General features: G+C 37.5%; 1 protein-coding gene across 1 annotated transcript; it reads right to left on the bottom strand.

Annotated features, from left to right (window-relative positions):
* Nucleotides 1–456: 456 nt before the first annotated feature.
* On the bottom strand, nucleotides 457–25,792 carry LOC115423165 (Krueppel-like factor 15). The gene is made up of 3 exons (XM_030139903.1): nucleotides 25,702–25,792; nucleotides 20,239–21,825; nucleotides 457–1,354 (listed from the first exon to the last, which is right to left on the bottom strand). Exons 2-3 carry the CDS (start codon nucleotides 21,726–21,728, stop codon nucleotides 1,186–1,188), a joined length of 1,659 nt encoding a protein of 552 aa, XP_029995763.1. The 5' UTR covers nucleotides 21,729–21,825; nucleotides 25,702–25,792; the 3' UTR covers nucleotides 457–1,185.
* Nucleotides 25,793–27,554: the final 1,762 nt, after the last annotated feature.

Genomic DNA, 27,554 nt, shown 5'->3' with positions numbered 1-27,554 from the left:
TGTTCCAAGGAAGTGGACCTGGTATCGTCTTTTTAGATCGTTTCTGGCTACGTTCTGACCAAAACAAAGCAGTGTACGCATGACATCACTGCGCATGTGCAACAAAGGCAGAATCGATAAGCAGAATCGTTAAGCAGGCAGGCAAACGATTCCAAGGAATCGAGCTACTGGGATCCGGTTCTCAAAAAGAACCAGTTCTCGATTCCCATCCCTAGTCGCCAGTGGGTGTTTGGGTCTTTATGGGTGAATCCACAGGACAGGATGAAACCATCATTTGAACTCAAACACTACATGAACCTTGGTGAGTATTTGGTAATTGCTAATTGTGATTTTTTTTTTTTTAATTTTGATCCAAAATGTGAGAAATATCCTGATAAACAAGTGAATAAGTGCCGGAATCGCAACACAATTCCACAAAAACTCCATCATGTGCATTCGACAGTAATTCAACATGAACCACAGCTCTGTTCTTCTGATTGAGGTTACTAAAGTGTTTTTTTTGGTGATTTTTTTTTTATTTAATTTAATTTTTTTATAATTGGACTCATTGGCAACAGAAAGACTTATCAAAGCAAAAGGAATGTTGAGGCAGCATTTTCTCTACTGTGTATTTAGAACGAATACAACTAAGGCCCCATTGCTTTCTAATAAAATGTCCGTTTAGCTGCTGTTACTGAGCGACATGAAATGAAACTGATAAAATTCCTGCGAGTCCAGGAGGGTGTTCGAAGCAGACCCCTCAGTGATGCATCGTCGATAAAACATAAGGCTTTTAAAAGACAATAACACGTCTAAAGCATAAAAAATACTCTCAATAGCAAATTTTTCTTCAAATTTAGTCGAGCAAAAGGATTTCAAGACAAAAACAAAAAACAGTTGTAATATACAAGAAGCTTATTCCACCTGTGAGGGTGTTATGTCAAGTAACAGTTTTCTGTTTTAGTTCAGGCTTAGTTTTTTTTTTTTACAGTCTTTTCCTCATCACCCAATAAATTATCACAGTACCATGAATGTACGTCACACGCGTACATATGTGAACATAAACACGGATCACACATGAGCCACAGAGTCCTGCATCACCGGACTCCTTTAAAGGGTGTTTGGACTTTCACCCTCCTCACACACACACACACACACACCCGCTGAGCGTCAGTCTGTCAGAGCGGGGTCGGGGGGGGGGGGGGGTCAGTTTGCAGAGCGTCCTGTCCTGCTGCTTCGCGGAAACCGATGGACTTTGAGGTGTTTCGACAGGTGATCGCTTCGGGCAAACTTCTTCTCGCAGACGATGCACTGGTACGGTTTCACCCCCGAGTGGGAACGCCGGTGTCTGGACAGCTCATCTGACCTGGAGAACCTGGAAGAGCAGAAAACACGTCATTCATTGAAAGTTTTTGGATAATTTCTCATTTATTTTTGTGTTTCCTGTACTCGTGTGCTTTCTTCCTCTCTTTAGGATCCCCATTAGCTGTACCATAGCACCTGACAATAGTCTTTACAACTAGTCAATGCAAATAACATACAATATAATCATACAAAACATATAACATAGATATCAAACTGGAAAAATAATCCAAGGCACTCTCTTTAAACATTAAGGAAGTCTTCCTGATGAAGGCCTGAAGCCAAAACGCTTTGAAGTGTTTTTTGGGTCTGGATATGACCGTGCCGTGCTAATAAAGGCATTTTAATGTTTACAGAGAGTGCCTTGGATTTTTCTTCCAGTTTGATATCTACTTTTTGAATCCCTTTTTCCAAAGAGCACCTCCTCGAACAAACTCTTTTTTGGTCCTAGAAGCATTCCTTCCCATTTTTAAAACATATAACATGAAAAACTAGAAGCACTTGGAGAGCGCAGACCTCCGCCAAAGCAGATCAGTGCCCCGGATTTGGATGAAAATTTCAGGAAATGCTGATACTGGCACAAGGAACAAATGATTCAATTTTGGTGGTGATCGGGGGTGGGGGGGGCAATGATCTGCCTTGACAGAGGTCTGCACTGTCTTTTGTAGAAAAGCACTTCTAGAGCACAGACCTCCACTAAGGCAGATCAGTGCCCCCCCCCCCCACCCCCCCACCCACCCAGCCTGATCACCACCAAAATTTAATCATTTGTTCCTTGTGCCAGTATCACTATTTCGTGAAATTTTCATCCAAATCCGTCCATAACTTTTTGAGTTATCTTGCACACGAACAGACAGACAGACAAGCAGACAAACCAAAAACATAATCTCCTTGGCAGAGGTACACATAAATAACAGACAAAATACAGACACGACAGCTCCTTTAGGTCAGCAGTGATATAGTATATGTAGAGGGTGTATAAAAAAAAAAAAAAAAAAAAAAAACATTTTGAAAAATTACCCCCAGTTCCGCATTTGATATATTTTTGGAATTTTCTTTTATGGATGTCAGTAGGTAGGGGATTGGTGGATATTTGTCCAAATTTACAGACCCAGGTTTTCATGCATGAGTGAGCAGGGACAAACTGCGCAATCCAAGTTAAAACTGGTATGCACAAAGTAGCGGTGGGATTTAAATCCAATCAAAGGTCATGGGAGGGGACAATGGGAATCCATCTTGTTTTCCACAAAATTACCAAGTTACAGCATTTACACTTTGGCCACCATGTCAATTTCATTTCTTTACCCATGGCAGCTGTTCCTGCCTTTCAAAGTTAATTAACTTGTTTAGGCCTGAAAATGTCACTGAGGACAGACCAAGGTAGGGTTAGTGTAGGGTTAACCAGTTTTAACTTGGATTGCACAATTTGTCCCTGCTCACTCATGCATGAAAACCTGGGTCTGTAAATTTGGACAAATATCCACCAATCCCCTACCTACTGACGTCTATAAAAGAAAATCCCAAAAAATGATCAAATGCGGAACTGGGGGTAATTTTTCAAAATGTTTTTTTTTTTTTTTTATACACCCTGTAGTACAGGGGTGTCAAACATGTGGCCTGGGGGCCAAATGCGGCCCGCCAATAGGTCCAGTTTGGCCCCTGAGATGTTTTTGCCAAGTGCAAAAATTCCACAGTCTTGAATTGAATTAAGCAAAAAAATAAAAATAAAAAAAATAGCTTGAATTAAGGAAAAAATGTTGAATTAAGCAAAAAAAAAAAAAAAAAAAAAATCTTCAATTAAGCAAAAAAAAATAATAAGCTCAAATTTTGCAAAAAAATCTTGAATTAAACCAAAAAAAAAAAATCTTCAATTAAGCCAAAAAAAAAAAAAATCTTCAATTAAATAAAAAAAAATCTTCAATTAAGCCAAAAAAATCTCAAATTTAGCAAAAAAACTTGAATTAAGACAAAAAAAATCTTCAATTAACCAAAAAAAAATCTCAAATTTAGCAACAAATCTTGAATTAAGTCCAAAAAAAAAAAAAAATTGTCAATTAATTTAAAAAAACAACAACCTTGAATTAAACCAAAAAAAAAGTTAAATTAAGTAAAAAAAAATCTTGAATTAAGCCAAAGGAGAAAAAAAAAAAAAATCTTCAATTAAGTAAAAAAAAACTTGAATTATGCCAAAAAAATCTAGAATTAACAACCTAATTTTTTTCTTTGTTTTAGTGCAAAAAATAACATTAAATTATGAAAATATTTACATTTACAAACTATCCTGTAACACTAAAATGTGAATAACCTGAACAAATATGAACAACCTGAAATGTCTAAAGAAAATTCAGCCCAATTTTAGCAATTTTTTAGCCTGTTCCTCAGTGTTTAGTGTCTTTGTAGATCTGATCCATAATGCACATGGAGAAATGATAAGTTGAGGAATAACATTGTTAAAATTGCACTAAATTTTCTTACGTTTTCAGGTTTTTTGGGTTTTTTTTTGGGATAGTTTATAAAAGTAAGTATTTTAATAATTTAATGGGATTTTTTACACTAAAACAAAGACAAAAATTTGGAGTTGTCATTATTTATAGGTTATTATGTTATTATTTTCCTGGTCCGGCCCACTTCAGATCAAATTTAGCTGAATATGGCCCGTGAACTAAAATGAGTTTGACACCCCTGCTGTCGTACATGCAGTAGTATCAATCATGTATGGTTAATAGATGTTTGGTTTCAGCACTTCCTGTTCCAAATGAAGCCATGCTTTAAGCTGTTCAATAAAAGTCAAACAGTGTCATATGAGAGCCTACACATGAGTATTTCCCTGCCATCCCATTTTTATCTCAACACATGAGCGCTGTGAACCCAAGCCCGGTCTATTCTTAGTCCTCTCTGCTCTGTCTCTATGGGCTCTGAAGGCCTGGGTGTCATGACAGCGAAGGGTTAAGTGGATGATACCAGCGCATACGAACAGCCACGGTGAGTGTCTGGTGTATTAATAAAAGTGTTTAAATCAGATTAAAACTGAAACACAGACTGATTCCCTCGTATGTTTCCAGTAGCGGCAGACTGAGGCCACGGAGGCGATAATTCACAGCGATGTAAAGACGTCACTCACAGTTATTTCAAAGCATTTCCACTCTAGACGTGGATTACACAACGGGCCCATTCATCACTTTAATGGCCCCCTAATAAAAAGAAGATAACGAACAGAGCTTATAAAAGCCAGGCTGTGCAAAACAAACACTCAGACCTGGGAAATGATTTGGATTTATTTTTGGTATTAGGATTTCTGCGGTGAATACTGACTTATATTCACCAGAATAGAGCAGCTTACACTAATCTGTACAACGGTCGCCTAGTTTACTGACTTTACTCTTGATTTGGCCCGTGTTTTTATTTACTTTTTACTCTTTGTGATTTATAATCTGGTCACAAAGGTTCGTAATCAGACTCCACCATCAATCATCATTAAATCAACTGCGGCTACATGACTTGAAATTAAAGCTACAACACAGAAAAACAGAAGGCGCTACTGTTTTCTGATGCTAAAACTCTGCAGAAACACATTTACATTTACATAAAAGACACATAACCATTTAAATGAAACAGCGCTGTAGATGTAACGAGATATAAACGGAGATATACATCAGTTTTTTCATCGTGATTTCATTAGAAACAAGCAAAAAAAAAAAAAATCACAAGCAGAACTTTACTGTCAGAGGAAACGGTTTTAAGCAAAAGTGGACAAAAGTATTGGGTCACGTTGAATTCAGGTGTTTCTGTTCTAAACAATTATGACAAACGTTATAATATAGTTTTATATTGCGATAAATATCATTGCATCGGTTAGTTTGGTTTAGATTATTATCTTTGCTTCTAAAATGCCTTAGAGATGGTTTTTACTTAATTTCTCTCAACACTGATTTTTTTTTTTCTTTTTTTTTCAATCCACAACTATGATTTTAAATGTTCTACCTCTAAATTTGCAAAATATTTTCCTCCTCTGGCAAAATAATAATTTTTTACCACAACTAACTGTCTACTTTCTTCACATCTCCCATTAAACTTAAAGGAACTATTGATGTTTATATGGACAAAAATACTGGGAAACATCACTTTAACAGCTGTAAGATGTCCTGCTCATACTATTTTGAGATATAAACATCAATATTATTAATCAATAGGATATTTATCATAATATAAAATTATATTATGACATTTGTTATTATTGTTTTATATCCCAGACCCCTGTTAGAAAAAAAAAACACCTGAAATCAACATGTCCCAATACTTTTGTCCATATAGTGAATGTCTTAAGCAGTTATGATATGAGGATAGTGATATGTTTCATGTCGCATATTTATGACGTGAATCTGCTTTTAGTGGAATGAAACAGATACTGGGTTCATCTGAAGTTGATGAGAGGACACAGGTCTGCCAGTACTAACTAATACTAATACTAATACTAATACTAATACTAATACTAATACTAATACTAATACTAATACGACTACTACTTCACTTAAAAAGAATCCACAACAGAAGACCTGCAACCTTAATGAAGTACAAGTATGTAAGTACTCAACAGATGGTTTTACTATTATATCTGAAGGTTTTGATTCATTTAGACTGTTTTACATGTTTAAGGTTGATCTTATTTGAACTAGTTCATGTACTGTTGGCAGTTCAAACTACTGCACTGCATCATATTCTACAAGTTCCTGATCAGAGGCAATTTCTCAAAGACTGCAAGGGAAGCTCAGCTTCGCCTAAAATTACGAAAATTAAATGGTTAAATATGTACGGTTGTGTTGACATTTCATTGACTACAAATGTTAGAACACGTTCATCTCACAGACGAGTTCGTTCAGAATCAGCTTTATCACAAATCATCAGACTCGATGTTGTTCACTTCTCATACATTCCCGTTGCGCTGTTTTCTCATTCAATCTCTGCTCAGTGCATTTGCCCGTAGACGCTCAGCGTCCATGCACTTCAATGGGACTGAGTGGAACAGTTTTTTTCATTGCCTCAAAACTGGAAAACTGGATTGGAATTGGATGAATGCCATGATGTTGTCCCGTCCCTGGACACTCGGCATCTCTGGGGGTGAATGGAGCTGTGGGCGGAGCTTGGCCGGGCTGGATGCCGGGCTTCCACGTGCTGATTGGAGGATCAGTCGAAAGGCTGAATCCCATTTGATTGACAGCTATTTTGAGATCTACTCCTTCACACATTCTGCTGTGAAATGGAGAGAGAAACCACTACGAAATTACTTGTTCATTTCTTGCACTGTAAATAAAACACACTCATTGTACTTCCTTGTTTCAATTTAACTTAATTTCAACGTTTTCTTGTTTACTTGGTACGATAAGGTCACTGACCATTTTCTTTAAAAAGGAACGGAGGGCCGAATTTATGTTTAAATAACTTGACTTTTTTTTAATGTAAGCCGACAATGAGCTTCCCCTGTCTGACAGATGAGCAGCTGCCACTGTTCCTAACATATTTGTATTTTACAAGGTTTTCACAGGACCATCTATCTCTAAAAAATATCTTTTTATGAGCTCAGAAAAACAGGAGTCTTTTCAGTTTTGTGATGATGCATTTTGCAGCCACATCTGATTAGTTTTCTAGAAGGAAAAGTGTTAAACCCAACTTATATATTAAATATACTAAATATTCACATGACATATTTAGAGACAAGTGCACTGAAAAGTAACTAATACCTCTGGACAGATGTAGTTGAGTAAAAGTACATTATTTCCCACTAAGGGGTAGTGCAATAAAAGTATGAAAATACATAAAAAGTAAAAAACCAGTCCCTCAGAACTGAACCAGTCAAATTCCACCACTGGAGATACACAACCATGTACACCTATTATTAACAGAAAATGCCAGAAATATGAAAAAAAAACCCAAAAGACTTTTTTTTTTTTGTAACAAATGTTGAATGAATTAAAACCATATCTTAATCCAGGACCTAAAGAGTCATGTCATTAAAGATCAAAATCAGAAACCACATCCCTGCTCTGTACATTTTGTGCCTGTACGTCGGCTCGTTTAATCTGTGACTCATGAACACACAATACATTCTAAAGCTGCCTTATATCAGCTTCAAGCCGGGGCATGACAAAAACCATGAACATCTATTCCAATGACTCAGTCTGGGCCTGAACCCAAATATAACATACTGTACCCGAGGTACTTCTTCCAACAAGCATTTAGGAATTGCGTAAATGGGCACCAATTGTTCTTTAAACCTATACTTTGCTCTTTAAATGGTACGTAATGCACCTCAGCCTTTATCTCAGTCTATTTGTCCGCTCTGTATGTTCCAGCGTCAGTGGACGAGGTTACGGAGTTCACAGCTCCTCTGTTAGTTAATACCAAGTGTGTTTTTTCGGCTGAGGCCTGTGTGTTTTTGCACCTTGGCTTGGCTCTACTCATACTATACATATCAGTGTGGGCGTTAAGGGAAACACAGCTTTGTTCTAGCTTGTCCTTTACCTAAGAAGCTGCTCAGCCAATGGAGTGCAGTAAAAACAGGCTGAAAAGGGTGGGGCGATCCGGTTACTTACACACCTGAAAAGTTACAATAACACAGATATGGGCAGGCGCACACTCAACCAGTTTTTTTGTCCTGTTAGTTTACTTTGTCGGTACAGTTCATTCACATTCATACACACTGCATTAATCACACACAGATGTTTGTTTCCTCCTGACAAAGCTGCGGCACATGCAACGGGCCATGAACATGGGTTTACTGGTTCTAGTATCTGTGCTTCAACAGGAGCTAAGAGGAGGAAACTGGTGAAAATGTCAACATATTATGGCTGCAGGAAGTAATGAAGTACCAATACTTCCCTACTGTACTTTAGTAGTTACTGCTCTGATGATTATTACCTTTAGTACATTTTAACCCTGTGTGCTACACTCCTTCGCATTGCATTTAACCCTTTCATGCATGAATTATGAGAACCTTAATCAAGATTTTTTTTTCCTGAGTGTTTTTATTCCTCTTTAGGCATGAAAAAAAAGACAATGTGATTGAATTTTTTTTTTTAAATCAACCTGTTTTTCATGGAGTTACAAAAATGTCCACTCAGCTAGCAGCACCATGAATTTTATTCTTAAAGCAAAGAAACATGTATTTAAAACCCAATATCATAAAGTGATATGAAAACAGTGAAATGAAACAATGTTTAATGCAACTAATCTGATGTTTTCTCACATTTTAACATATTCTAATACTAGTTATTACTCACTTCATGGAGATAATATGCAAAAAATAAATATTAACAATTGATTTCCAATCAAGAACAGCAAACTTACAATAATAGTATGAATTGCAGTTTATGAGATGATGCATAAGTGTCCACTGTGTTGGTTGATATGGAACTAAAACAACAAAACCCATGAATATACAAGATTAAAGCTGAAGAGTATCTGTCCACTGTAGTGACCATTATGCATGAAAGAGTTAAAGGTGGGGTCCAAGATCTTAAAAAAACGGTTCGAGTAAGCTACATTTTGAAAATACTCAGTTCAAAAGTCCAAACCGGGGGGTGGGACCTTTCTGTGTGGCGTTTGCATGTTCTCCCCATGTCTGCGTGGGTTCTCTGCGGGTACTCCAGCTTCCTCCCACCACCCAAAGACATGCACTAATAGGTTAATTGGTTAATCTAAATTGCCCATAGGTGTGAATGTGAGACTGATTGTTTGTCTGTATATGTCAGCCCTGCGATGAACTGGTGACATGTCCAGGGTGTACCCCGCCTTCGCCCGTAAGTAGCTGGGATAGGCTCCAAGTGACCCCCGTGACCCTAGTGAGGATAAAGCAGGTTCAAAAAATGAATGAATGAATGAATGAACAAAAGTCCAACCCCTTTCTTCAGACATCCCCCCTAAAGCCACGCCTCCAGAGTACTGGCACGTGCAATGCTTGTTCCTAAGGGTTCACGAGCACTACACAGCAACAATCTGCCAGCTGAGGCTCCGGTTCCATCCCTGTATGGTCCCAACTCAGGCTCTGACGCCAGCTCCGCCCCCGACGCCGGGTGAGGCTCTGTCCCCGGTTACGGCCACAACCCCAGCTCCGACCCCAGCTGAGGCTCCAAATTGCGGATCCATGCATACCTCATTCAGTCTCCTCCATCACCCCCGCTCTTCCAGAACAGCCCCAGTTCATACCTATCTGACTAATGTTACATTTCCTACTGATTTATGTCAGTGACAAAACAGTTTACTGGTGAACTTTCCATCCTAATATAACTAATATAGCCAAGCTCTGGCTCTGGCTTTGCTTCCTGTACAAGTGCTCCAAACGTCTGAGAACGCACGATTCATGCATGAAGAGGGGGGAGGGACAAATGGCAGTTGAGTTTGACAGACATATCACCGTTCAATCATTTCGAGTGGGCGCTCAAAATGATTGGATGGTGTTTTTTCAGTCCTGTCCGTTCCACAGGTGACTAATTTTTTTTTTATTTTTGTGTTAGAGCATTTAATTAACCCTCCAGTATCCGGGTGTACCTTTTAGGCACACTTTGCACTTCGTTTTAAAAAACTCCATATTATTTTTCACAATTTAAGTAAGGTTACAATTCAAACGTTCATTTTTGCATGATCTTTAAAATTCTGGCCACCAACTAAAATTTGCACATTGTAAACAAAAGAAAATTACAAGACTAGCATCTGTCTCCCAAGTGTGCCTAAAACGCACTATTTCTTCCATTTGATATGTATGATTAGGGCTGACCTTGATTTACAAAAATAAAACCAAATTAGAGCAGAAAAATAAATCAATATATAATATTTAATAGTTTGATTTATAGGTGTGCATTTTTCATACACTTGGTGACAGATGCTAGTATTTTTGGACATTTGACCTAGCGCCAAAAACAATCATGCAAATTAACCAGTGTTGGAGTTAATCATTAACATATGCCAGGCTGCAAAAATCAAATAATATGTGATCCACTTTTTATGCAGTATATTGAAAAAAATACATTTTTTGTGTTTTTTGCATCCAAAAAAATGGTTTGTTTACGTTACAAAAACGGCATTTAAAGGGTTAAAAAATGTGACAATTATTGAGTATTTGGTATTTTTATTTACAGCTCAAGTTGATGAAATAGAAAAAAAGTGTACAAGAATTAAAAACAAACTGTATGAAAAATTTTTTTGACATTATTCCACAAGTCTGCCAAAAAGGCACACTTGGTGCTTAGTAAGGGCCTTGCTGGACGGGATACTGGAAGGTTAATTAGTTGTAATTGGGGTGTGAAGGGGATTTTAAGCAATGTAGTAAAAAATGCTTCAGGAAAACACCTCAGACCCCACCTTTATGGTGATTATTCATTCATTCATTCATTTTGTAATAATAATAATAATAATAATGGATTAGATTTCTATAACGTTTTTCAAAGCACCCAAAGTGCCCACCCAGAGTCCATTATCCATTCTCTCTCACATTCTCACTCTGGTGGAGTTAAACTACATCTGTATCCACAGCTGCCCTGGGGCAGGGTGACAGAAGTGTGGCTGCCAATTCGTGCCAAACGGCCCCTCTGACCACCACCAAACAGTCATATGCATTCATACACCAGTGTGAGTGACATAGAGGGTCATGGGGGTGGAGTCTATCCCAGCTACCAATGGTTGAAGGCGGGATTAACCCTGGACATGTGACCAGTTCATCACAGACCATTAACCACTCAGTGTGACATTCACACCTACGGGTGATTTAGATTGATATGTTAACCCTATAACACCAAACGTATTATATTTACATGAGTTTTGAAGCCCTCTACATGATCAGTGTGATATTTTTTTCTTTAAAACCCCGATGTATACAATTAGATACATGCAATACACAGATAATCCACCAGGGGGAGGAATTCATTCAACAGAGGCCTTTCCAGTGACACTACAAGACTGTCATTAATGAAGAAGGTGGCAGAACTTTGACAATTTTGAAAAGGAATTACCAGTTTGTTAGACATGTTTGTGTTAAGTTTTTGTTTGTTCAAAAATAATAATATTTGAGCACTGAGACCCGATGTATCAAATATGATACAAAATTGACAGTCATACATGGAAATTGATATTTGAAAAAAAAAAAATCTTTGGTTGTTCAGAAGGACCAATCAAGGCTCCAGTTTCAAAGAACTGGAATTTTCTGTCAATGATTTAATGGTTCAGGCTTTACAGGGTTAACTTGTTAACAATCCCAACATAAAGAACAAACAAACAAAAAGAGGGGACAAAAAAAAAAAAAAAAAAAAACGGGACGGAAACAAACAATCAAACAAGCAACAAAAACTACGTCAAAGACATAAGAACGAAACTGCTAACTTTTTGTCACATGAGATCATAAGAAGTTGAATCAGTTCTGTGCATTTACACAAATATTTGTTGTTAAGTAAAAGAAGTGTTTTTATCAGTGTAAATCACAGGTGTCAAACATGTGGCCCAGGGGCCAAATCCGGCCCGCCAAAGGTTCCAATCCGGCCCCTGGGATGAATTTGTGAAATGTAAAAATTTACTTTGAAGATATTAACAATCAAGGATTTTAAAATCATTTTAGGTCATTTCAGTCAAAAAATGATCAGACCAGTGAAATACTATCATAATAAACTATAAATTATAAAAAACGCAATTTTTCCTCATGGTTTTAGTGTAAAAAAAGTTACATTACATAACAATATTTACATTTACAGACTAACCTTTTATAAAAAATGTGAATATCTGAAATGTCTAAAGAGAAGTATATGGAATTTTAATAATATTCTCCTTGTTATTAAATGTTTTGTGTATTTTTAGATCCACTGTGATCTCTAAGTTGTGATTCACATGTATAAATGATAAACTAAGGCATAATATTGTTAACATTGCACTTATTTTTGTTAGGAATTTTCTGGTTGTTCACACACCACAAACAAAAAGTGAAGGATATTTTAAATTTTTGGGCTATTTTTTTTTTCAGTTGGAATTCTTGCACAGCACTTCTTACTTTTTTGTGTGTGAATTGAATTGAAACACAGTTTTTTAATGACCGTAGTTTTATTTACAAACAGCAAAAATGACCAAAAAGAGACACAAAAAATGAAATATCCTTAACTTTTTGTTTGTAGAGTATTTGTTCATGTTATGTTTAAGTACAATTCGTAGATGTAAACATTTTCATGACAGAATTTTAACTTTTTCACTCAAAACTTCTTATCCTATTATTTATATTATTTTACTGGTTCGGCCCACTTTAGATCATATCAGACTGTATGTGGCCCCTGAACTAAAATAAGTTTGACACTCCTGATGTAAATGTACAGACGGGCGTCCATTATTCATTAACGGAGTCTTTGAACTGACTGAAAATAGGAAAAGTTTTAAATATGGACTTAATGGTTAAGGTGACCTGTCCCTGTTCTTCCATTTGAGCTCTCCTGTCCTTTGTTTCTGTCACTGTCCAGGACCAGGAACATGGTTTAGTTGTAGCTGATGAATGTATCAGCTGACAAGGACAACAAAGCCGGTGGCCGATGACAGATGTCCAGTCCAATCACGTCACGGTGTTATTACAGTAAACTGTTTGGGTCTGAGCCCAGACCTTCAACATACAGTCTCCATGCAGGTTAGTGCTGAAAATACCGCAACGCCTTCAAGTACGTGTTGCCTGCACGTGTTTTCGATGTGTTTACATGTGGACGTGGCTGATCTGTTCAGGACATACGAGGAAACATACAAAAAAAAAAAAAAACAGAAAAAAGCAAAAGGGGAAAACATGAGTTAAAGGTGACGGTAGGAGGTTACATTCTGCTCCCTTTTACTTCACCAGATCCGACACATGGATCTATTCTGAGATTACGGAGGTCTGGAGGTGCTGACTCCCTGGCTAACCTCCATTTCCGGGCCTAAAAGGGTGGTTGTGGTGGTGGAGGGGGGGGGGGGGGGGACTGTATATACTGGTCCTGTCATGGAAAGACTTCAGCTGTGTTATTTTTTGCACAAGTACTTTTTTTTTTTTCTGTTCAGGCATCGTGGGGGTTGATCATGACATGAATGGAACACATGAACTAATGCGAGACTTAAAACTGAAGACATGGACCATATTTAAGCTCAGACAAACATAAAACAGGTGCTAATGCAGGACTTTGACCCCATGGAACAATCCAAATCAAACAGGACCGACCGTCTGCACCACAAAGAAGTACTGACACTGGACAACTCCATGTACATATACTTTACTTGAACTGTACTGGCTTTAATATCTGTACTCTTTACTACTTACATTTCGGCTAAAATTTACTTAGGGGGTCAAATGAGTGGCCATTTTTGTAAAAAAAAAAAAAAAAAAGTTGTAAGACATACATAGAACTATGTTGAAATAATGCTAATACATTTGTGCACAGACTACTGATATTATTTGACAGTGGAAGCTATATTTTCAGAAATATTGGATTTTGAATAGCACGTGTATGTGAAAACTTTTGCTGGTGGACGGACGTGACATTACCCATGATGATCTGGTCAGTACCAGTACTTTATTATTAATAAACTTATACAGTATACTTACTATTGCTAATTCTCCTCTTATTCATAAATGTTAGTATTGTGGATCTAAAACAATAACAGCTGACACAAAAACACAAAATGTGGCAGTGGACGGATGTGACATGGTTGTTACAGATCCCATCATACTGATGCTCGGCAGCCATGTCACCGTTTACACTAATGATCCCTGTGCAAAAACTAGGATCAGAATTATTTATTGTATAGTTTATCATCATACTAAAGAGTAAATAACAATATAGAATTGTTATTTCTTTATAAAAAATGCTTATTATTAGAAAACTGTTGATTTAAAAAGTGACGTGTGACATTCTTAATGTATGTATTGGTGTAACATAAGCAGGATGGATCAGCACCATACTCCATATTGAACCTGTAAAAATAAAACATGTGATATGTAGGATAGAATCTTGTTAAGAAAAGCTGGGGAGTCTAAAAGAATAGAATATTTGTTTTTCGGGTAAATTCAGTTAAAATATAACATGACCATTTGTGAGATGAAAATATAGCATTAATTGTGATGAAATTGGACATTTTTGAGCTGAAAACATAGTTCATATGACCATCAACATGTTGCAACAGAACTGAAATCCTGTAAATTTGCATAACTTGCATTTACCAACACAAAGTTCCATTGGGGATTCACTTCTATTGATTTCTTATGCACAAAGACAGAAATAAGACCTCTAAGCAAATTTTAGCCGATTTCCAAAACATGGATGACTGGATTTATTGATAATGTTTGTCTTCATCATCGTGCAAATTTACAAGAGCAAGAAAAAAAAAGATGTAAACATGATGCAAACTATGCAAAATATGAAAGAAGATGAAAAAGATGGAAACACAACGAAACGTAACAGAAAAAGAGGAACAGAATGGAAACAATGTGACGAAAGAGGAACAAAATAAGACGACAAAATGGAAACGATGTAACAAGATGGAAACAGCATAATAAAATAATAAAATCAAAATAACTCGCAACAAAGACACGTAACAAACACAAGCAATGTAAAAAGACGTTCAATTTCCTGAGAGCTCTGCCCAAGGTATCAATAAAGTTCTATGTAGGGGTGTCAAACTCCTTTTATTCAGGGGCCACACACAGCCAAATGTGACTTCCAGTGGACCGAACCAGTAAAATAATAGCATAATAACTGATGATAAATAAAAACTCCAAAAGTAATATTGGTATACATGCACTTTTACCCATATTATGCCTCAGCTTTACATGAACAAATGTACATTATGACTTACAGATGACAATGGATCTACAAATACACAAAACAGTTAGTAACAAGCAGAATATTGCTGAAATTACACCTGTTATAAGGTTGTTTGTGGCTATTTAGATTATTCACAAGATAGTTTGGAATTATAAGCATTTTCATCATGTAATTTTACTCTTTTACGCGAAAACAAAAATTAAAATTTGGAGTTTTCATCATTTATATATTACTATGCTAGTATGGATTAAATGGAGTAAAACTGTGGAACAAATTGCATGTGGAAATAAAACAAATATCAAACATAAGTGAGCTGAAATAAAGATACAAAGAATTGATTCTTGTGAGGAACAGTATTTGATAATGACAATGAGGGCTGTTTGTTTATGGATAATGTACTGATAAATTTGCTGTAATTATTGAAAACAATTGAATTGTTGAGTCTGTTTGTATGACTGTACTGCAGAGGTGGTTTCTCATAGACTGCAAGGGAAGCTCAGCTTCCCCTAAAATTACGAAAATTAAATGGTCAAATATGTACGGTTGTGTTGACATTTCATTGACTACAAATGTGTTAGAACACGTTCATCTCACAGACGAGTTCGTTCAGAATCAGCTTTAGCACAAATCATCAGACTCGATGTTGTTCACTTCTCATACATTCCCGTTGCGCTGTTTTCTCATTCGATCTCTGCTCAGTGCATTTGCCCGTAGACGCTCAGCGTCCATGCACTTCAATGGGACTGAGTGGAACAGTTTTTTTCATTGCCTCAAAACTGGAAAATTGGATTGGAATTGGATGAATGCCATGATGTTGTCCTGACCCCGGACGCTCGGCGTCTCTGGGGGTGAATGGAGCTGTGGGTGGAGCTTGGCCGGGCTGGACGCCGGGCTTCCATGTGCTGATTGGAGGATCAGTTGAAAGGCTGAATCCCATTTGATTGACAGCTATTTTGAGATCTACTCCTTCACTTGGCAGTTCAGTTTAATACCGTCGCACATTCTGCTGTGAAATCGAGAGAGAAACCACTAGGAAATTACTTGTTCATTTCTTGCACTGTAAATAAAACACACTCATTGTTCTTCCTTGTTTCAATTTAACATAATTTCAACATTTTCTTGTTTAGTTGGTACGATAAGGTCACTGACCATTTTCTAATAAAGGAACGGAGGGTCGAATTTATGTTTAAATAACTTGACTTTTTTTTTAATGTAAGCCGACAATGAGCTTCCCCTCTCTGAAAGAAGAGCAGCCACCACTGCTGTACTGCTATGAACATACTGTTGTGTAGAATTCAATTACTGCATTATGTATTAGTTGTGGTTTGATGCTAAAATTAGGAAAAATGCGTTGTTTGATTCTTGTATTAAGTTAGTGATGAAGTTGTAGAAGCACTTGAGGGGTAGGATTAAATAAGTTTATACTTCTTCCTACTCCTTTTCGACCATGCAAAATTCAGACATGAAGATAGATTCTGTTCATTTAAATGTTATTTTGTCTTTTGTCTTAGTTTGCTTTGTTTTATTTTGTTTCTTTGTATGTTCAAAATAAATAATTAAATGAATAGCATTTTACTTGAGATCATCCTGGTCTGTATATGTCCCCAGAACTACAACTATTCTGACACCCTTGACTATTAATATCCTCAGTGTAACTTTTGCATTTCACAAATTCATCCCAAGGGCCAGATTGGACCCTTAGGGGGGCCGGTTTTGGCTCCCGGGCCGTATGTTTGAAACCCCTGTTCTATCTAATCTAATCTATGATGTAAGAAGATGAAAAAGTAAACAAGAGTCTGTAATTTTTCACTTTTTCTGCAGTAAAGCAGTTGAATCACTACTTGTACTTGTAGTCTTTTTTTACTACCTGTACTCATGCTGGACTAAATGAATGTCAGTCCTTTGTGCACCTGATAGTCCATCAGTGCCACTTTAAGTCATTTATAGTTTATCTAAGGACAGATTAGCAACAGCATGTGCATGTGTACTCTGCAAAATACTGAACTCTAACCCTGATGAAACTGAATAGCTTAACTATGCGGTGGTGAACATTTAAGTCCCCTGTTAGTCTCCACATTAAGACACAAATCGATTCCTGTCACAGTTTATTCATTGTCACCGAGTTCTGTTTCCGTGTTTCCATATGTGAAGCAAATCTGACTCTTTGATCAGAAAGATGTTTATGTAAGATTGCATCTGTGCAGTCGCTGAAACAGCAAATTGATACTGCATGACTAAAGAATAAAACCATGTGACAGACACTGAAGGTCCTGTCTGCTTTTGAAAATACTTTTCTCTGAATCTGGAGCGAATGCAAACTATAAAAAAAAAAAAAAAATACACGAAATGAGTACGAAAGTCAGCATTCCATCTGCTAGTTTGATGCAATTACAGCAGTTTCCACAGGGAACAGTACATAAATGTTTCTGTCTCACACAGACTGTAGAAAGAGACCTTTCCCATAAAAAATGTGATGTTACATAATATGCAGTACTTAAAAGACTTGAATGAAATCCCAGCCATAACGCACACTGCAAAAAAAAAAAAAAAGTGTCAGGTCTGTAAACGACTGCAGGTGCAGCGTCACAGCGCGGTTGTAAACTAGAACCTTCTGCTGTTCTGAGCCACACTTTATCATGCATATTCTTCCTCAGCCTTAGATTATTCAGTCCTAATCTTAACCATAAAATCGTATCCTTATGAAAACGTAACCATAGCGTTGGTTGTAAATCCTCCCCTCTTGCAGTGTGAAAAGAATCACATCCTTGTGCAATAACAGAACATAAAGAATACATTAACCAAGAGTTCAAAAGTCTGCATTTGTACTTTGGATACAACACTTTAAATCAGGATTTTCTGAAGGTTAAGGGAGTCATGTGCTGTCCAAAAAATCACATTAACAAGCAAAAGCATAAAAAAGCATATCACTGATTCAAAAATGAACTGTGTGAAGTAAAAACTTTGAACTTGATTCTGCAATAATCCATGTATTTGTTGCATGAGTGTGTGTGTGTGTGTGTGTGTGTGTGTGTGTGTGTGTGTGTGTGAAGTGGTTGCAGACAGTGAGCAAACAACTAGAATAACCAGCAAAGGGCAAAGTCTGCATGTTACTGACTTCAAAAGGCACTCTATCTAATCTACAACTTCACCATGGTACAAAAACACACAGATAGTGGCTGCCACAGCCGGCACTGCAGGAAAGAGCAAATTAGAACCAAAGCAAATCCACTTTACACTTAGAAGATGGGCCGCTTCCTTCTCACTCTGCTGCAGAAACTACACCACACTACTGAATCTGGCCACTGTGTATTTAACACATTTATTATGCTGTAAAATAAACCCTTCTCCACACAGTATCTTGGGTGTTGTACATAAAAGAAAAGCGACTCTGGAGACAAATTAAAACGTCAGGAAGAAATAAAACAGCGCAATGATACAGTTTGATGCCATTCAATCTGGTGGATTCAGACTTTCCGTTCCTGTCTACAGCTTATCGATGCAATAACCTCTTTGTCACTGTACTTACATCCTAAACCAGGGGTGTCAAACTCATTTTAGTTCAGGGGCCACATTTAGCTAAATTTGATCTGCAGTGGGCCGAACCAGTAAAATAACAGCATAATAATATATAAATAAAGTCAACTCCAAACTTGTCTGTATGTTTTAGAGCGAAAAAAGTAAATTTACATATGAAAAGGTTTACGTCTACAAACTATCCTTTCAAACAATATGAATAACATGAACAAACTGAAAAAATAAGTGTAATTTTAACAATATTCGGCCTCAGTTTATCATTTCCACATGTACATTATAACTTACAGATCACAGTGGATTTACAAACACACAAAACATTTAATAACAGGTGGAATATTGTTAGCATTATACTTACTTCTCTTAAGACATTTCAGGTTGTTCATATTTGTTCAGGTTATTCATATTTTTTGCGAAATTATACTTATTTACATTTACAAAGAGAAAATTTGGAGTTGTCATTATTTCTATGTTATTATGATAGTATTTTACTGGTCCTGCCCACTTGAGATTGAACTGTTCTGAATGTGGAACCTGAACTGAAAGGATTGCTAATATCTTAGTATAATTTTTTGCATTTCACAAATTCATCCCAAGGGCCGGACTGGACCCTTTAGTGGGCCAGATTTGGCCCCCGGGCCGCATGTTTGACACCTGTGTCCTAAACTAATGTGCAGCACATTTCTTCAAAGATGTCACAACTTGGGAAAAGTCAGTGATTCACCACCTATCTGTAGTTTTCTGTCTTTGATCCAGAACAGAAGCTGATAACCCTGGTTACTGTAATCCCTACAGTGATGTTTTTACTCTGAATACACTGTTGCCCATAAAGTTGGAACACAGTATTTGTAGCTTTTTTCATGAAATGATTCTAACAGTGTGATGTATTGTTGACGATTAAGTGGAAGTGAGACTCAGTGTGTAATTATGAACCAGGTCAAAGGTGATTAAATATGAGCACAAAGAGGGAATGTGTCTGAAAACAACATTATTCCAACTTTATAGTCAACAAACTGTGGGTTTTATTGGTCCGTCAGTCTGTCCGTCTAGTTCTTTCCTCTCAATCATTAATCACTTCGATGGCCAAAAAACAAAACCTCCTATCTGGAAATTTTTAGATTTTGAGTTTTCACATTAAATGGTGAGAACAAGGATGACTCCACATTTTCAGTCTATCTGCAAGATAATCCCACCCTTTCTTATGACATGAAGGTCACCTAGACCATACTATGATAAAACTAAACCATCAATCAATCAATCAATCAAATTTTATTTATATAGCGCCAAATCATAACAAAAGTTATCTCATGACACTTTACATATAGAGTTGGTCAAAACCAGACTCTACGCCAATTTACAGAAACCCAACAGAATCCTCTAGGATCCACGTTTTTTTTGTTTCCTGAAAAAAGTGATTTTTTCAGATAGGAGGTTTTGTATTTTGACCATCGACTTGTAAGTTGCTAAATGCACAAATCAGGAATAATAGTCGTTCAAAGCAACTTCTCCTGTTCATGACTCATTCATATAGGTTGACCTTAGAGGGGGTGTGGTTTTTGCTCACCTCCATCCACATCCAGGCCATGTGCAGGCGAAGGGCTTCTCCCCGGTGTGTCTCCTCAGGTGGGCCTTAAGGTGGCTGCTCTTGGTGTACATCTTATTGCAACCAGGGAAAGAGCACTTGTGCATTTTTATAAGGTCTGCTACCGCACTTTTCTGGTACCTCTGAGCGCCACTGAGGACCCCCGTCGCTGAACCTCCCGCTAGCCCACTTTCACCAAGTCCGATGGGTTTGGCGGCAATGGGCACCGGTGCGATCCGGACGAATTTGGATGAACCGGCACTCCCGGTTTTGCACGTGCTGGTAACATTAGCAGTTGGAAGCAGCTGAGGCACCAAAGCGAAGGTCTGTCCCTGGATGTTGACCAGGAGCTGGGCAATTTTGATGTCTGATGGAGCCCCCGTTGTCTGGGATTGGGTCTTGTGGGTTTGCTGGTTGATGCTGTCTGAGATGTTGCTGGGGTTGGGTTCTTGTTTGATCTGAATGGGCTGGATCTGCAGGATGACAGGGACGCTGGTACCGTCTGCTGAGGCCGACGGGGATCCACAGTCCTCCTGTTTGATCCCGTCCACAGCCGCACCAGTAGAACTAGTTACATAAGTAGAATCCACCGTTGAAGGCGCGTCCTCCCTGTCGGAGGTCGAAGGCGTATGTTTGGTCTCGGTGTAGGACGACGATGGAGATGGAGACGGCGCTGCAGTGTAGGCCACAGGTACAGTCTGGTCTGAGTTCTGCAACGCTGAGATCAGTTCTCCCGCCACTGTCCTTGAAATGTCCGCCTCAGTATCCTGTGACATCGGAGACATCTCTTCATCGCTGCCGTCTTCGTCTTTCTCCATCGCCACCACCATGTTCTCCTCTAGGAATTCCTCAATCTCCTCCAAGGTTGGCTGAAAGAGGAGCGCCGCAGGATCCTGTAGCTCATCCAGGAAGACGGGGAACTCGTAGCAGTCGTCTTTGTTTTGGTGCTGGAGGAGACTCAGCCTCTGCTCCTTCTTGGACTCCCAGGCCAGGCCCATGGGTAAAAGAGGGGCGGTGGGTGATGACGAGGATGATGAGGATGACGAGGGTGAGATACTGCTGGTGTTACAGGAACCGGAGTTGGTGAGGGTGGCCTGGGAGAGGAGGAGGTCCAGGAGGCTGTCTTGACTCTCTCCACCTGAGGAACTCCCGCTGCTGCTCCTGCTGCTCCTGCTTTCGTAGCCGGAGCCGAAGGCGTGCAGCGACGGCGGCGACAACGACTCGGGGCTGGAACAGAGCGACGACCGAGGGCTGGAAGAGTCACTGAGGTCATCCTCGGAAAGACCGGGGGACGACGACAGCGTAATCCCCTGGTAGGGATGATGATGGTGATGGTAGATGCACGCGTCCGTTACCATGTTGCCCGGCGACACGCCACCATTGGCGTGGCGACAGAGACAGTTGTAGTCAGACCCCGGGGAGTCGGTATAATACAGGAAGGTCTCCTCACCAAGTGGCAGGTGATCCACCATTCCTGTGGGGATGAACGGCAGCCGGACTCTGTTCTGCTGTCAAACTGTTCTGCAGAGACTCAACCGGATGAATGTGGATGAAAAACGTGTCTTTTTCCTGAAACGACAAAGTTTTGGATTCATGAGGACAAATACAAAGACTGTTCCACCCCTAAAATACAAAAAAAAAAACACTCAAACCTGAATGTTTGGACACAAAACGCCCACATCTGTCAGGTACAAGGACACGCAACACAAAGACATTGTATTATATCATGTTTTTCTATTGCATCTAAGGGTGTGTGGTTTGAATGACACTAAATATAGTCTTGACTCCTAAAAAACTTTTCTTATTTCTGTGCAAAAGCAAAAATGGACCATCAAGTCCGTCCCTTCATGATTAACAGTCAGGCCACAGGAGATAAGCTTTAGGTATTTTCAATTAATTTGTATTTTGTGTTTTTGATAAAAATGACTGTCCATATCATATAACACTGGACCACATATGTAAGTGTGTCTAGTGTATACACTGTTTTACTGAGGAGAGAAAAAAGAACCTGAAAACTCATGTGAATATGCTGCTTTTCCAATAGCACATATGTAAAATTGCAATTAAGGATAATTAAACGTAATTGTAAATCATCATAAAACAGTAGGGTCAAAACACGGTATTCAAAATCTTTCTGACGGGACATTTTAGAGACAATTTGACAGATTAGTGTTGCTAAATGACCCACATTTTTACTTTTAAATTCATTTTTGCTTTAGTTGGACCATAAGGGATTATCCAAAACAAGGAGCTACTTTATATTGAAATAAATGTTGCTCTCTGACGGGACATTACAGTGTTTTGACCCAGTAATTGTTGAGTAAATTTAGTTCAGTTAGGAACATTCATTTACGTCCCTATATTTAACCCTTTGATGCATGAAATATGAGAACCTTAGTCAAGATTTTTTTTTTTCCTAAGTGTTTTTATTCCTCTATAGGCATGAAAAAAACAATGAGATTGATTTTTTTTTTCCAATTAACCTATTTTTCATGGAGTTACAAAAAGGTCCACTCATTTGGACACCATGTGTTTAATTTTTGAAGCAAAGAAACATGTATTTAAAATGCAATATCAGAAAGTGATATACTGTGTGAAAACTATGAAACAAAAGCATTTCTGATGCAGCTAATCGGATGTTTTCTCACCTTTTATCCTACTCTAATACTAGTTTTTACTCACTTCGTGGCGATAATATATATAAAAAAAACTTTTTGTTGAAGAAAACTGTTAATTACAGTCTTATAACAATTAGCAATTGATTTACACTCAATCGTGTTACTGCAGATCAGGTTTATCATGAACATAAAGTTACAGTAATAGTATGAATTGCAGTGTTTGGGATTGTGCATAAGCGTCCACTGTGTTGACTGATATGGAACTAAAACAAAAAAAAACAAAACAACATGAATATACAGGAGAACAGCTGGAGAATAACTGTCCACTGTAGTGACCAGTATGCATAAAAGGGATGTATCAATCAATTATCAAATATTTAAATTAAATAAAGATATTAAAGATACTAATTAAAATATGCTGTTTCTGATATAAAGTAGACTTAACCCTTTCATGCATAGTGATCACTACAGTGGACAGTTATTCTACAGCTGTTCTCTTGTATATTCATGGGTTTTGTTGTTTTAGTTCCATTTCAGTCAACACAGTGGACACTTATGCACCATCCCAAACACTGCAATTCATACTATTACTGTAACTTTCCTGTTCTTGATAAACCTGATCTGCAGTAACATATTTGAGTGTAAATCAATTAGACTGTAATGAACAGTTTCTTTTAAAACAAATTTATTTATTTATTTATTGCATTTTATCTGAGTAATAGCTAGTATTATAGTACGTTAAAATGTGAGAAAACATCAGATTAGAAGCATTTAAAAATATATATATTTTATAGTTTTCACGTAGTATTACAGTAAATATGCTTCTTTGCTTCAAAAATTAAACCAGTGGTGTTCAGCCTAGTGGACATTTTTGTAACTCCATAATAAATAAGTTCATAAAAACATTTCAATCACTGTTTTTCCATGTCTAAAGAGGAATAAAAATACTCAGGAAAAAAAAATCTTGATTGAGGCTCTCATAATTCATGCATGAAAGGGTTAAATGATATAAAGTAGACTTAACCCTTTCATGCATAGTGGTCACTACAGTGGACAGTTATTCTACAGCTGTTCTCTTGTATATTTATGGGTTTTGTTGTTTTAGTTCCATATCAGCCAACACAGTGGACGCACAGTGCATCATCCCAAACACTGCAATTCATACTATTACTGTAACTTTCCTGTTCTTGATAAACCTGATCTGCACTAACATGTTTGAGTGTAAATCAATTAGACTGTAATGAACAGTTTCTTTTAAAACTTTTTTTTTTTTTTTTTTGCATTTTATATGAGTAATAGCTAGTATTATAGTATGTTAAAAAGTGAGAAAACATCAGATTAGAAGCATTTAAAAAATATATTTTATAGTTTTCACATAGTATGACAGTAAATATGTTTCTTTGCTTCAAAAATTAAATGAATGGTGTTCAGCCTAGTGGACATTTTTGTAACTCCATGATCAATAGGTTCATAAAAACATTTCAATCACTTTTTTTCATGCCTAAAGAGGAAGGGGAAAAAAAAAAAAAAAAAAAAATCTTGATCAAGGCTGTCATAATTCATGCATGAAAGGGTTAATGAGTAGAATGGGAATGGTTTGTGTGTGATACCTGCTGATGGGTTCACAGATCTGCAGCTGATGGAACTCCAAAAGGAAAGTCAACCACGTGTGAAAGAAGTGGAATGTGAAGACTGTGTGCGCGTGCGTGTGTGCGTGTGCGCGCATGTGTGTGACAGATAGTGCAGCTGCTACACTTCAAGCTGACCATGTGGAATCGGTGTGTTTCAGTCCCATCCTCTTCATGCTCATTATTAACCCTCCTCTGGCGTGTCTAAAAAACCATGTCTGGACATTCCTGCTCCTACTTTTCATCATCATCATCATTCAGTTGCAACATCATCGGATTTCAGAATGTCTGCTTACGGTTTTAATGTCTATTTTTATCCATTAAACTGCGCAACCACGTGTCCGTTTTAGATGGATTAGTTTTCTAGATATTATTAAATGGCCTTAAAGTGCAATGAGTAGCTTCCGGTTTATTACGATTAAAACTTGCAGATAAAATCCTCTTTTTAAAAGCTTCCAAAGCCACATGTGTGCATAAGGACAGGCTGATAGTTGTGCGCCCTCTTCTGTAAAAAAACAAAGGCAGCTGTTTCCAAAAGTAAGTGGTCCCACATGGGAAAAAAACAAAAAAAAAAAAACATGAGTCCCTCTGTTACTTCATCTTTTCTGAAATATCTTTGGCTTCAGAACAGTAAACCAGTCCCTCCTTCACTCTCTCCTTGTGGAATTCATTCCATATCCATCCAGCCCAAAAAAAAAAAAAAAAATCCATTCAGATGTTTCTCATTCTTTAAAATAAATAAAAATCATATGACTTTAAGCTGTAAAACACTTTAAACCACTTGAAGAAGCACTTTTGAACGTGGCCCTGGTGTGAAGTCATATGTCCGACAGTAACCCTGAACCCTGAAGGGGCTTTGACAGCATTGAGATGCGTTCAGGTCCATGGCACCGACGGACGGAACGGATTCCAGGCATGTCTCATTACGCACGCACGGGACCGGGACAGCTCTGTTTTTATTTTTACAGGACACATGGACAGAATAGACCCATGCAAACTCTGTTCATGTGAAGCCTCATTAATATAACGTCCTTTAATTTTAACGTCATTAATATTAAATGGCGCGTGTGGACGTAAATGCACCGGTTCAGCCACGCGTCCTACACTATTCCACAGTATATGACACTACACAGACACACAAACACACAAACACACTTCAGTTCCTACTCTTAAATCTTAAACTCGTCTTCTTCACTCACCTGGAAATGCGAAGAATCCGCCCCTTTGCGCCGCGCGCTCTCCTTCAGCTGTAGCTGTCAGTGCGTAATAGTGCGTAATGACAATATTTCTTCACGAGCCGCTCTTTGGATAGCTTTACGCCTCCTCTCTCTCTCTCTCTCTCTCTCGCTCTCTCTCTCTCTCTCTCGTACTCGCGTGCGCGTACACAGTGCGTCTCTCCAGAGGCTGGTAGTGCGTTTATCCGTCACATGACCAGAGCTGGGGGGGGGGGGGGGGGGGGTTACAGCAGTAAAATGAAGGGGGTGGGCTTATGAAGGCTCGGCTGCTCCGCGCGCCTCTATTGGCTGTGAGCGCGAGACTCGGGGAGGGGCATGAAGGTCCAGATCATAAAAGCATGTTTATTAGGCTAATTACACCCAATTTACAAGAGTTCTTGTAGTTGTTGTTTTAATTTACCATAATAGTGTCTGATTCATGTAGTGGATGTACTGCATTATTTCCATATTCTCTGTGGATATTTTTCTGTGGTGTAATGTTAATCAGTTCTTTATTGTTCTTGTCCTATAAACTCCAGACATACAGAAAAAAACAAAACACTGCTATCTTTCCAAATTAATCATTTTTAATGAGTAATGAATACACACACAGACGAGTGAATCTAACCCTTTCATGCATGAATTATGAGAATCTTAGCAGAGGTTTTTTTTTCCTGAGTGTTTTTATTCATCTTTAAGCATGAAAAAACAATGCGATTGAACATTTTTTCATGAATCTATTTTTCAGAGTTACAAAAATGTCTTCTCAGCTGGACACCATTGTTTAATTTTTGAAGCAAAAAAAAACAAACAAACATGATTTTAAAACCCATCATCAGAAAGTGATAAACTGTGTGAAAACCATAAAATAATAAAATTTTTAATGCTGCTAATCTGATGTTTTCTAACATTTTAACATACTCTAATACTAGTTATTACTCACTTCATGGAGATAATGTGCAAAAAAAATTTTTTTTTTAATAAGAAAACTTTTAATAAGAGTCTAATAACAATTAGCAATTGATTAACACTAAAACATGTTAGTGCAGATCAGGTTTATCAAGAACAGCAAAGTTACAGTAATGGTATGAATTGCAGTGTATGGGATGATGCATAAGCGTCCACTGTGTTGGATGATAAGAAACTAAAACAACAAAACCCATGAATATACAAAAGAACAGCTGGAGAATAGCTGTCCACCGGAGTGGCCAGTATGCATGAAAGGGTTAAACATATATATATATATATATATATATATATATATATATATATATATATATATATATATACATATATATATATATATATATATATATATATATATATATATACATATATATATATATATACATATATATATATATATATATATATATATATATATATATATATATATATGTTTTTTTTTTTTAAATATGTATATATTTATTTTTTTTTTACTTTTTTATTTTGACAAACAATCAGTACAGAATAAATACAACATTTGTCTAAGTAACAAAAAAAAGAAAAAAAAAAAATGAGGGGGTGGGCTTATGAAGGCTCGGCTGCTCCACTCGCCTCTATTGGCCGTGAGCGCGAGGCCTGGGAGGGGCATGAAGGTCCAGATCATAAAAGCATGTTTATTAGGCTAATTACACCAAATTTACAAGAGGTTTTTTTTTTTTTTTTTTTTTTAACCATAATAGTGTCTGTTTCATGTAGTGAATGTACTGCATTATTTCCATATTCTCTGTAGATATTTTTCTGTGATGTAACATTAATCAGTTATTTATTCAGTTATTTTTATTCGAAGTGTCATGTTTTTGCATTTGTTGTACACATGTCTCTTATTGTGTTGC

This window comes from Sphaeramia orbicularis, chromosome 7 (genome assembly GCF_902148855.1).
Source record: "Sphaeramia orbicularis chromosome 7, fSphaOr1.1, whole genome shotgun sequence".
In the NCBI taxonomy this organism is placed as follows: domain Eukaryota; kingdom Metazoa; phylum Chordata; class Actinopteri; order Kurtiformes; family Apogonidae; genus Sphaeramia; species Sphaeramia orbicularis.
The sequence above is the reverse complement of the archived record's forward strand: the minus strand, read 5'-3'. Positions and strand labels throughout refer to the sequence as shown.